This window comes from Paramisgurnus dabryanus, chromosome 6, assembly GCF_030506205.2.
Source record: "Paramisgurnus dabryanus chromosome 6, PD_genome_1.1, whole genome shotgun sequence".
In the NCBI taxonomy this organism is placed as follows: Eukaryota; Metazoa; Chordata; class Actinopteri; order Cypriniformes; family Cobitidae; genus Paramisgurnus; species Paramisgurnus dabryanus.
In genome coordinates, this window is record NC_133342.1 from 24,433,044 (window position 1) to 24,446,241 (window position 13,198).

Here is a 13,198-nt window from a genome sequence, read left to right on the forward strand (position 1 = left end):
AAATTTTAAGGTAGTTTGATTTGTTATATAAATTGTACGCTTTACCTGGTGGTCAAGGTTGGGGTAAAGGAAATAAAATCATATTACATCATACCATTTATTTCAAAACAAACCTGAGGTCCTGGTGGGCCAGGAAGCCCAGGCGGTCCCTGAAAAATAAGAAAGAAAATATGATAGGCCATTCAACAAATAAATCAAGGTTGTAACCCATACAAGGAGCTATAGAGCTCCAGCCAGTGTATGATGAATTCACCTTGACGTGTGAATAGTGAATAGAATTTGATAAATGATAAATAATAGTTTTGATGGTCTAATACACTTACTCTGTGGCCATTTAAAATTCCTGCTCCAAGAAATAACCCGCTTTCACCAGAACCCTCCAAGTCCTGTAGGTTAAATCATCTTATTAGATTAGTTTTATAAAGACTAAACCAATTCAAATGCTTTTTCTTAGAAATACAAAAGGTAAGGTTTAAAATAAAGTTATTTTTTGCTGAACTTGACAACCTGATGTTTGAGGTTTTTTAAAGAAATTACATTAATCTAAAGCAATAAAGCTCTCCTAAGAGACTGAAATCTTAAATTGTGCGCATGACCTGCAGTTAAGATAAAAATATCTGTTTGTTTTACAATTCTCTGCTTTGAAGGTTAGAGCACATAGGGTCAGATATAAGGCAGCTGAAACATTCATTTTACTCTAGGATAGCTATGTCCGGGAAACCTCCCCATAATGTTGAGAACTTTTTTACATCTGGGACTTCCAAAAAGTAGAGTTTGATAATCCGGTAGATCATTTGGATTAATTCAAAACACTACCTTCTCCACGTCTTCGAATCACTATTTGCATATCAGTATTAAAAATCTTTTACTAAATTGGTAAATTAAATGTATTGTTATTAAATAAATTTTTCATGTCTACCTTCAGAGTGTCCATATATTTGTTGCCTGGTGGACCGGGTGGTCCAGGTAAACCCCTTGGTCCTATTGGCCCCATGGGGCCAGGTAGACCTCTTGATCCAGGGTCACCATTTTCCCCCTGTATGACAAGCAGGACAGATATAAAACAAGAAAAAGATCAAATGGTCTTTTAATTATAATGAGAAACAAATGTTTTCACACAAAGGGACTCTTGGCCAACCAACTCTAAACAATATTCTAAAACAATATTAACTTCTGTTTAAAACATTTATTAACATTACCACATAGCATAACTGATCATTTTAATGTTCATGCAAACAGTTAGATAAAAGGAAAAGTCAATTTAACTCAATAACTGTCACCCCAATTATCGAGTGTGGGGTGAAAAGTTAATGTGCACCTTCAAATGAATATAACTCAGGCATTTTTTGGTCTAGAGTAGAAGTCTCATCTTGGTCTTGTTTTAAAGAAGACAATTTAAGGTCTATCACTGAAGTGTCTGGAGGTAAAATTGTTATAGCAGTTTAAGGGCCAGGTTTACTAAATAGGGCAATTCAAAAAGCCATAGTACACTGGAAAGAACTGGAGGACAAAAAAATGAAGGTTGAAAGTTTTGAAACGTCTGATGTTGTGTGACTTCTCTTAGTGATTCCTATTTTATTTCCTTTCATTAAAAAATAACATGGCTCGTCAAACTATATTTTTGAATAATATGATCATCTGGCATTTCAAATAAACTGTTGCATGTTAAAAATATTAAAACAATCCTCTGTATTGTATGACGCATTCTCTGCTCTCTGTGATGCCTCTTTTTTTGCAATAATTGCCGCGCAAGGTAATTTAAGTATAGACTGATCTCACGGAAAGTCGTGTTACAGTCACGCAAAAATAGTTTTTTTCGAATGTCTTTTTCTTGTCACTCGCAAAAAATTCTATAAATCGTTTTTTGTGTCTGTTGCACGACTTTTTTTCCGTTTCATTTTACTGTATGTATTGTTTTCTCATTGTTTTTTATTTTTATTTTTTTTCCATTGTCACTTGGTGTTAGATTCACTTCCTGTTACATTTTTAGACATCCTAACCAAATCCCCAACTTTAACCCCAACTCCAGGCGAGAATAGTTTTAAAAGCGAAAGAGAAACATGTAGAAACCAATCAATAAAAGTACATCCTAACCCAAACCCCAAATCTCCAACCTCAGGCAATAATGATTTAAAAATAGGGAAAATAAAGAGAAAACAATACATAAAATGACACACAAAAAAGTTGTGCAACGCACACAAAAAACTACGGAAAGTCGTGCAGGTGACACAAAAAGAACTTCGTACTCAAGGCATGAAAAAAAGCGGAATTTCTTGCGATGGACATGGACAACTTTTGCGTTACTATAACACGACTTTACGTGAGATCATGTTTAAATTAAGACATGCTTATTTTGGCGTTAAACAATTGTGCAAATACCAGTCATAACACACGCGCAAACATTAGTAAATAGCATTGAGTTATTTAAATAATCGCCTCCCAAAAATTTGGCGTCTGAAAGGGAAACTCTTAAATGCATATGCAATGACGAAATGAATGCAATAATATTAGTTTTATAAAATAAAATTATAAAAATGTAAATGTTTCATGACAGAAATCCTATAAACATGAAGTCATGATTCGATAAAATTTATATCCAAATATTAAAGTTAACTCAGGCGTTCCTTACACAGAACGGGTGACAGTTTTAACCTTATTTCAGCATGATTTTTAGAATGGGTCCAAAGACTGGATATAGGCTACTTTGCATACCTTTGGTCCAGGGGGTCCTCTTAGTCCCTGTTCCCCCTGTGAACGAGAGTTACAAGTTGAAAGTTTTATACAATAGTGAGTTCTTCTTTTATAAAAAGTGAAAATGTTCATACTTTGTCTCCTTTTGGTCCTTGTGGTCCTACTGTTCCTTCCTTACCAGGAATACCCTTTAAAGATGAAAATATCAAAACACATGCTCATGATGTGACCAAATACTTTGATGACTTTAAAGTCAGTTTTTAAACACCTAGACTACACAACTTTTATTTGTTTACATAATCACATTTGATTATGCAGTAAATCAAAATTTCAAAGAGCACATATCAATATTTTGTGTCGATGGTTGTCCAAACCGTTAGTAGAAGCAGGCAATCTAAAAAGACAGAATTTTCCATCATTCATTAAATTCAGCACAGCTCCACAAAGAAAATAAACCTCTATATAGCTTCTGGTTGCAACTCTTCCAGTCTTACTACAGATTTCCTTTCAAACCGAATACAGTGGAGTCTACACTACACCTAAAAATTAACTATTTTACTTTTAAGCTTACAAGAGATTTGAGAACTTCAGATGCTAAATCCTCCAAGTGTGTTATAAAGATATACATATATTTTTATCATGTTCTTATATTTAGGTTCAGTAATTTCACTTTAATGGCATTGAAAAGGTTATTCGTCAGTAATTGAAAGGCCTTATTTTCACAAATGTCACTTTAGTCATTTCATTGGTATTTAACAAATTTGTCTTTCGCTGCAAAACGTTTTTACAAAAACCTCCACTTCTAAAAAAAATCCCAATGCTTTGGACAAGACATCACTAAATGCAAGTAGAAACATTGCAAATGATGAAAGTCAGAATGTAAAACTAAAGAACCACACATTAGGGGGTGCTGTGATCCATGGCTGCCACATTCGGGTTGTATTCAGGTCCAAGTACTCACAAGAAGGGACATCAGTTTGAATGTAATCCATAGTTTATAGGGATGCACCGATAGGATTTTTTGGGCCGATACCGATTTAAACAGACAACTTCTGGCCGATACCGATATTAAACACTTGTATACAATACTATACAGTTGTTTTATAGCTAGTTATTTCTGCATCAAATTATTTTTACTGAACATGGATTGGATCTAATTAACATTTAACTGACCAACATAATAAGAGAGGCACAAATTAAGCTAAAACAAATATAAAAAGACAGCATGACAACCTTCAAAGGTGGTTTTTGCTATTCAGCATTTATTTTATTAAGAACATTAACTCATTTTTTACATATAATGGATTTCTTTATGCAGTTGATTAATAAACAATCGGTATCAGCCTTTCTCGTGCTATTGCCGATATGCCGATGGTTTCAAATTCATCAAAAATCGGCCGATAAATATCGGCGGCCGATACATCGGTGCATCACTAATAGTTTATGCAATTTATCTTCATGCACTTAGAGGACTTTGCTAAAAAAAGGATTTTGGCAACAAACCAGCATTTCTGAATGGCCTGAGGCTGAGATTAAGCAGATTTGAAGCGAATGTATTTGGCGAACATATTCAGCATTCGGTTAATATCATTATCTTATTTTTGAGCGGCTTTTGCATCTAAGCTCATCATTTATTTATACTTGGAATAAGAAGAGACCTTGGTGGCTTGTTAAGAATTACAGAGAAGTCCCGTGGCCATACATTTGTAATGGAAAGTCATGAAAAGTATTTGGCAGAAGACTTAATATACAGTAAGATTAAGGTAAACCATAAATCCACACACGCATCGTAAATCTAGCATTATTCAAATCTCAGACTGATTCAGGCAAATGAGAATAATGTGGCATTGTAGAGAGAAAATTTTGTCTTTTTTCTGTTCATTACTATAACCTGAGCTAAACCCAGAAACAGTACCAGATCCACAAAACCAGTCCGCAAATAGCTGCCATGTGGGTTTGTTGAATTAAAAAAGATTCGAAGAAAGGAAAAATTAATTAATGAACTGAGAAGTGTGGTAAAACCATCATTTAACAGCACTAGGAGTTCTTGAGGAGCTCTGACAAGGACTGAATCATTTATCAGCTGCTCTGAGTTACTATTAATATTCATAGTGCTTCATTATTCATGTGTGCATTAAGCATTAGATGTGCGATATGAGATGACATGACCCACAGGATAAATAGATTAGAGACCATCTCGTATAAAATGTGAAATGCGTTCAAAAGGATTTTTAGCGACCATTTTTTATACTCACAGGAAATCCAGGTGTCCCAGTAAGCCCATCTAGTCCATCTTTGCCAGGGGTTCCTGGTAAGCCAGGGTGTCCGGGGATCATTCCTCCTGATGGACTTTGAGGACCAGGGGGTCCAGGTTTACCTGGAGGCCCAGGAGGGCCAGGTGGACCCTAGAATATCACATTTCTATTATAGAGATAAATCTGTTTTGCTTATCCTTATCAAATGACTGCAAAACATTTTTACAATTAACTTACTCTAAGAAGTTCTGTATCAATGTCAACATCCCCAAATCCAGAACTGATAGCATCAAATCCATACTGGCATTAGGAAAGGATACATATGAATGGATAAATAGATTTTACAGTAGTTAAATGCTTCATTATGAGAAACAATGCTATGCTTTAAAAACAAATGCCAGTATCTCAACATTTTTATCAATGTGGGACAATGCATAAAGCAACACACTGTGTGTAATATACTCACTGGAACTTTGACTGGTTTGGAGGAGCCTGATGGTCCAGGAGGCCCTGGTGGACCAGGTGGTCCAGTCCGACCCACTCCAGGATCACCCTAAAAAAAAACAATAAATGCTTTACTAACATTTCATTTTAAAGCTTGAAAAGACCAAGAGAAGCAAGTCCTCAGTGCATGATAATATTATAAAGAATCACATATGGGACATTTAAATGCAGGTTTTCTTACCTTCTCCCCTTTCATCCCAGACTCACCAGACAGTCCTGGACGTCCTTGTGGTCCCTGATAGAGACCCATGAATTTTTTTATTAAGATAAGCTGAGGCCAGAAGCTCAAGGTATATCTTACATTTTATATGGTATGCAGATATCTGTTAGTTAAAGGGATAGTTCATTCTATAATCATTTTCTCACTCTCATGTTGTTACAAACCTATTTACATTTCTTTGTTCTGATGAGCACAAAGGAAAATATTTTGAGGAAATTTTGAAACCAAAGCGATCATTAACCCCTATTCACTTCCATAGTATTCTTTTTTCCTACTTTGAAAGTCAATGGGGCTTCTGAGCAATTTAGATACAAACATCCCTCAAAATATCTTTCTTTGTGCAATAATTTTTGGGTGAACTATCCCTTTAACAATGTCACATAAATTATATATTATATAAATTATAATATTATCAGAAAAAGAAAAAAAAAGAAAATTGCTACAGTGTCCCTAATCTCACATATATTGTGTTAGGATCTCTTGTATCACTACATGGTTCCTTACAAAGTACATGGGTACACCTCTGCTTTACATTAGGCTCCTGATCACCCTGTATGGATTTATATTTTGCAATAATGACTGGCTGGCTGTAATTTATCTTTTACCCAACATAAATGTGTCAATATAGTGTTGTTCAATACTGGACTTAACAGATTTCCTCCACCTCAAACTCAGGATTTTAACTCACTTGGTTTCCTTCTTCACCTTTGCTTCCCTGTAAAACATAGATAAGACATTAGAAAAGTAGCTGAGATGTACAGTAAAGGCATTTTGTTAGATATTTTAAGCATATCCCTCCGAAAAAGTTGATCAGTGCATATAGTATTTAACAATAATTGTCTAATCATAAAAAGGAAATAATCATACAGGTTGTCCGGCATTTCCTGGCCTGCCTGGTTTTCCCGGTGGACCAATTGGACCTTGTGGGCCTCTCTGTCCAGGTTGATCTGTATGTTTGGGTGTGGAAGTAGGTCCAGGTGGTCCAGGAGGACCCGGAGGGCCTGGAGATCCAGGTGCTCCACGCTCCCCTTTATGTCCATGGCCAGAATCCTGGGAAAGTGGAAAACTTAATTATAATTATAAGAGCATTACCCATCATTAGTTCATAAATAACTTTAGTTTATAAATAACTTCATGGTGAATTTATTTTTTTGTAATATTGGTACTTACATTCCTAGTAATCTCCTCTGTTTTATCTGTTTTGTATGTCCCTATAAGAATTAACAAACAATATATCTATATGAAATCATATACCATGTTAATATTTTTAATACTCAAATTTACCAAATAGTCACACAAAAGATGCATTTAAAATATATAATCTGATAATAAAAGATCACTGTCGTTGAATAACGCCATTTGTTGTTTAAATTTTAATTAAAGACTTTCCTCTCACCCCTAAACAGCCTTTCATCTATAGGGGTCACATGTCCTGAGAAGTCACCATCATCCACATCGGGTGGCAGAGTGGGTGGGGCTTGCACAGGAGAGGTGGGCCCATGTGACTGAAGCATAACAGAAACATATTTTTTCAAACTGATCTACCACAGTCTTTAATACTGTGTGTCTTTATTATTCATGAAAATATACTTTACAAAAACAAATGCATTTCATCAAAACAATTTAAAAATGAAAAACTTACTAGCAGTATCACATTTATTTCAAAATAGTAATGGTTTCCTAAATAGATTGCATATCCTAAATACTCCAAATGGTCGGACAAACTGGTAGTCCAGCCCCAAGTGCATGCCATTGGTTGGGCTAGTAATAGACATGATTAACCACTTACACAAACAAAGCAATGGTTTGAAAATACAAAAGACTCTTTGTAATGCTGGCGTCCCACTAGCTGACACAAAAACACCCATTTGTTAGTCTATCAAAACAGGTGACACTAAATGTCTGCCTCTCACATTTCTCTTATTTTCTGTCATGTGTTTAAATCAACCATATTTGAATGAACTCAAACACAGATGAGATTTGACAGGGATGGAGAGTGCAATTTTCTACGATTAACTTTAAAATTGGGCCTATTTCTTTATTTTGAAGATAGAGAGCCACTGTCGTATTCACTTTCGTTGTATTGAAAGGGCAAGGGAGAACATTATAAAAAGTACTAAAAGAAAATATGGATTTTGAGTAACATGAGTAAATAACCACAGCTGGTGTTAAACTGAAAAATGCGCACACCTTACTTTTAAAGAGCATTCGGAAAGCAAAACTGGGACACATAATGGTGCATAACATTTTGTTAATGCATATTGATGAGATTGGAGGAAAAAAATGAATTTCTTTTATGCTTCTGTTAACAAAATGTGATTATAAATAATTTCCTTATAATAGAGAAATAACCTCTTAGTTTATAGGTCAATACAAATAAAGCTTTGTCTTACAACATTTCCTACTCACAGAAAGTTTTCCTTTCATTGTGATGCATCTAAAGCCCTCCACACAAACTTGAATGAAAAACTATTATAGACTTTTCTGAGACAATAATGGATGTGTGCAAATAATAAATAATCTGTTAATAAAATGCACTAGAAAAGTATTTAAAAAATAATTTCTTTCTAATACGCATTACTCTTGGTCAGAAAATAATCTGTTTAATACATTTCATTATCAAAACAATGTACTGTAATTACTGTATTGGATAATGGGTTAAAGTGTGTAAGCAGGTGCTTTTGCTAAACCTTTTCTTTATTCTGGCCCTTGTGTGTCCCACTATCGATGTTCTCACGTTTGCCGTGGTCTTCTTCATCATAATATTCACCGTCACCACTTCTGTCCCCTGAGGCCTACAACCACAAACAAACAACAAACTTGCTGTGTAACTTACAGATGAGATGACTCTACCACAAGAGGGCGTGCCACACTAAAGTGGAGTTTTAAATGGCGGGTTGTAGAGGAATGCTGTGGGAAGGCAAGATTGTTTGGCATTGATTGATGGGTTGATCTGGCACGGTGGACAAGCGGCAAGGCTTCTCTAATAAAAAACCCAAAAAAAGTTTTACATTGCCAGCAATTACAGGCAGTCATTTATTTTGAAGGAGAGCTGATGATTTCCAGAACACAAGGAGTGGTTTATTTATAAATAAGTAGCAACTAGCCTACCAATGGAACACTGTCAGAAGAAATGGTCAAAAATGGCCCCCGTTGTCACCGGGGTAGTACCCTTTATAAAGGTCCTAATATTAGTACCATTCAGGTATAGTGTCCCATTAAAAATGCCTGTCTGAAATCGATTCTGAATCGCAAGGCTGCGATTCTGTGTTTCATGCACAGCTTGTGCATGTACTACGGCATTTGGTCAGTAGGAAGTACTTATCAATCTAAAATCATTGTGAGTCGGAGTCGTTTATAACGTGCATTTAAAAAAGCAACACTTGTTAAACAAAATCATTCAAAATATTGCCCGAAAAGCGCCCCCACGAAAGTGCCCCCTGGCTTTGGGATGTGCCGGGATTTCACCGTAATTCATTCAAATTCATTCATTGAGAAAACGCGCATTTGCACGATTAATAATTACAGCCCTACGAGTATATAACTCTGATGTACTAATATTAAATACTCTTAAGGTGCAACATTTGTACTTTTTGAAAGGGAAGCAATACTCCTCAGGGAGAGTAGAAAGGATGCACTTACTCCAGGATCATCTTCTTCACACTGCTCTTCAGCTGCTTTTGGGTCTGGTTTTATTACCAACTGCTGGATGGACCCCTGAGAAGAGAGATACATGAGAGTTAGTTTTTCATTGAAGATAAAATAAATAAAAAAATTGCTGTATATTTTCAGAATACTAAGTGGTTAATTATATTGCAATCACATCTATAAATTTCCATTGCCTGGAGCAACGCTGTATGCAGACAGAGATGTCTTTGTTCTTATTTCAATTCCAACAGCAGCAGACAGCTTTTTTGGACATGACAGCACAGATACATCCAGGGGTCTGTAAAGTGCCAGCGGCGTATAAGTGAAGGTAATAAGTTTTAAGCAATTATCAGCAGGCCTTCATATGAACTCCCCCTGCTATTCTCAGTAGTATTTTATGTTTTTTTTAGCTACACTTTCATCATAGTACAACAGAGATTTATGATTGCCATCAGCAACTTTCATTATAAAAGGCATTGTGAAATGTCACGGTCTAAACAACCATAAAACAATAACAGGTGAAACTTCATTTTAAAACAGATAATGTTTACTGTAATAACACAATAACTTTCACCAGTAGCATAAATTGTGGGAAAGTAAACAAACTGGCAACAAAAATAAATAATTTTATATTGTGCCACAAGAGGAACAAACAAGAGTGTCTGCTCATTAATGCCTGGATTCCCCATTGTTTTTGTGATATTGTTTGTAATAGTCGATCCTTATTAACTGCTTATTGCCTCACTAAATTTCCCTTTATTTTTTTTTTACAGTATACATAATACAATATCAAGCCCCTTAGGTTTAAGTGCTCTTTAGTACGATCACTGTTTTTGTCATCGAACCCTGGACTTTATCTTTATGTGACAAGTTCATGGTCTTGCTCCTCTTTTCTTGCATGATGCCCATCCAGCATTATGCCATGTATCACAAAGGTTTTCTACTTTTTTATGTAATTCCCATGATAACAAGAGTCAAGACATCCTCCCCATACTAACATATTGATAAAGCTGCTCCAGCAAAAAAAAAAACGTTCATTAGTGAGGCAGAGGACAAAATTAGATATTTGCTTAGTATTGTAGACTTTACAGCTACAGTAGGTAAACAAGGAAACAAATAGTCCTGTAATGATTTTCTATTTCTCCTATATCCATATCTCCTAATATCTCCTGATACAGTACATTTCAATACAACATCAATTCAAAATGTCAACAGGTCAATAATTGTTACAGTTCTGTTCGTTGTACCTGCATGTTTCCCTCCCTTATCTCAGTTATATTACCCTCTTTGTTTATTAAAAGATATATAGCCTATTTGTGCAAACCGTTGTCGTCGTCGTCATCTCTGTTCACACCAAGCCATAACAATTATACCGTTTAGCAACATTAAATTATCAAAAACATAACACACACTGATAAAATGACACTAACAATATATAATGGCAGCATAGGCTTTTGGTTTTCTATAATCATAGTTTGTACTCAACGTTTTTGGAATTACACACATGCACGTGCGCGCGCACACACACACACACACATATTTGAGAAGCTCAGATGCAAAAGCCACTGTCAAAAATTAGATGAAAACAACCAAATGCTCTTGGCACATATTATATGAACATCAAATACTTTCGCTTCAAATCCGCTAAGTTTCGGACATTTAGAAATATTAATTTGTTGGCAGAATCCCCTAAACGCCATTTTCAGCAGCATCCAAGTGAATGGAAGATTAATTGGATAAACTTGGACCCACAACGCCCTCAATGTGTGGTTTATTCAGTTTTACATAACTTTCATCAATTGCAATGTTTGCACCTTTAGTTATTTTGAAATTGTTTACTTTTTTGTCCAAAGAGATTTTTTAGAAGTGGAGCTTGCATGCCCTTTGCACAAAAGAAAGGCAAATTTGTTAAATTTGAATGAAATTTTTAAAGTGACATTGGTGAAAATAAGACATTTCAGTTACTGACTAATAACATTTTCATTGCCATTAAAGAAAAATTACTGAACCTAACCATAACAGCCTGATAATTGATAAAAAATGTTAGACACACTTACAAGAATTTTGCATCTGAACTCCTAATTTAAAGCCACAATGTCCCCACAAGGTCAAAAATGACTGGTATTAGTATCTTTGTGGGGACATTTGTTTCCTAAACTGAAGACCACACATTACACACACAAACAAACATGTGTACACACACACACACACACACACACACACACACACACACACACACACACACACACACACACACTAAAAGTAGACATTTTAGCGCCAACAACAAAAACAAAAAGCTTTTGTGTACCAAACTTAACTTCCGTTAGTCCCTCTAGAGTAGATTATTTCTTATAACAAGTACAATAAATAACATGTAAATGACCTTAGTTTAAATCATAGTTAAAGTAGATCAACTATTACACTGACCTTATGTTACTGTGTAAAATTAATGTATAGATATTTGCTACAGATCCTTGAATTCTTGCCTGGCTGCCAAATCCATACAGCGGTTATCCATGCTCATTGTCTCCCTTCATCTTTTAAAAACCGAAAAATTTTTATTCCAGAGATCAGATTAGTCACTAGCTAGACCGATAAACAAACACAGACCGTTTTCTATGGAAATGTGAAATAGTGACCTACCACAAATCTCTCCAGACCAGTTCCGCCTGCATTAGCCACAAAGATGCCCGAGCCAGACTCAAAGCTGAGCGGTTTCTTGCTTCTCTTCAGGGTAGCACTGTGGTACTCCTCACAGTCCATATAGAGCCGGACTTCCTCCCGCTCAACTGTCAACGTGAAGCGGTTCCACTGCTGTGTCATGTCAGGTACTTTAAAAGAAACCACCTGCTTGGTGTCAGTAGGGCCTGGCTCACTGTAATACAGTAAGATCTTCTGGGTCTTATCCTCCACAGGTGTCAGGGCCAAGCCCAGATGAACAATCTTCTGGGAGGCATCGGTAATGGCAAACACCACCCCTCCCCGAGGGCTGGAGGGTTTGAGGGTAACAATAATGGCAAAGTCACTAAAGAAGGGTTCGGGCACAAATATTTGGGTCAGTCTACCGACGTTGGCTTCCGGCCCAAAGTTGTAGGCGGGGAAACCTTCATAGCCAGTAACAAAAGATACAGAAGGAGGAAGAGGAACGCCAACTAGCTCTGTGAGGACCAGGTGACCATTGGATGCTCTCTCTGAAATAAAAATGACAACAAATGATTAAAAGTAGGCAAATGTGTTTGGCAAATAGTTAAAATGCAAAATGGCAGCTGAAGAGATCTGCATGGCTTGTAGTTAAAAACTCTGTTGAGCATTCACAACACCACAGGAACAAACTATATCAAGTATTTGTATTTATACATTTGGCAGAAATGTTTATCTAAAGTGACTTACAGTGCATCTAAACTATTAATTTTATCAGTATGTGTGTACCCTGGGGTCGAATCCATCACGTTTGTGTGCTTAATGCAATACTTTACCAAATGAGACACAATCATATTAAAGGGGACAGAGACTGAAAAACCATTTTACCTTGTCTTTGTTGAATAATGGTAGTCATTCACAAACATACAAAAAGTGCTAGACATGCTAAACATCTCAGTCTCATAGAAATTCCTCTTTTAGAAATGTCAGACAGAAGACGACCCAATCTGAAAAACTGATGCTTATGACATCACAGGCATCTCACTGCCCCTCCACTTTAAAATAATTGGCTACATTTTTTGAGTGGCAGCAAAGTCAGCCAATCAGTAATGAGATTGCAAGTTAAGCCAGTAGGGGGAGCCAAATAGGTGCAAAACCACTTGTTTAAAATCCCCCATATGAAGGTATATTTGGTGCAAAACAACTGCACACCTGTGACAGTGGAATTTGTATTTGTAGA

The 13,198-nt window shown here is 36.0% G+C and overlaps 1 protein-coding gene across 2 annotated transcripts in view; it reads right to left on the reverse strand.

The window, feature by feature from the left end:
• The window catches only part of col15a1b (collagen, type XV, alpha 1b), a 54,343-nt gene that overhangs the window by 12,490 nt on the left and 28,655 nt on the right, over positions 1 to 13,198 (reverse strand). For both annotated transcript variants that reach the window (XM_065276261.2, XM_065276260.1), the window contains exons 3-18: positions 11,962 to 12,509; positions 9,313 to 9,387; positions 8,361 to 8,465; positions 7,067 to 7,175; positions 6,841 to 6,881; positions 6,538 to 6,720; positions 6,359 to 6,385; positions 5,632 to 5,685; positions 5,413 to 5,499; positions 5,184 to 5,246; positions 4,947 to 5,096; positions 2,826 to 2,879; positions 2,713 to 2,748; positions 920 to 1,036; positions 324 to 386; positions 114 to 149 (exon numbers count right to left, since the gene is read on the reverse strand). In XM_065276261.2, the coding sequence (XP_065132333.1) occupies positions 114 to 149; positions 324 to 386; positions 920 to 1,036; positions 2,713 to 2,748; positions 2,826 to 2,879; positions 4,947 to 5,096; positions 5,184 to 5,246; positions 5,413 to 5,499; positions 5,632 to 5,685; positions 6,359 to 6,385; positions 6,538 to 6,720; positions 6,841 to 6,881; positions 7,067 to 7,175; positions 8,361 to 8,465; positions 9,313 to 9,387; positions 11,962 to 12,509 (1,748 nt within the window). The remainder of the gene's footprint in view (positions 1 to 113; positions 150 to 323; positions 387 to 919; positions 1,037 to 2,712; positions 2,749 to 2,825; positions 2,880 to 4,946; positions 5,097 to 5,183; positions 5,247 to 5,412; positions 5,500 to 5,631; positions 5,686 to 6,358; positions 6,386 to 6,537; positions 6,721 to 6,840; positions 6,882 to 7,066; positions 7,176 to 8,360; positions 8,466 to 9,312; positions 9,388 to 11,961; positions 12,510 to 13,198) is intronic.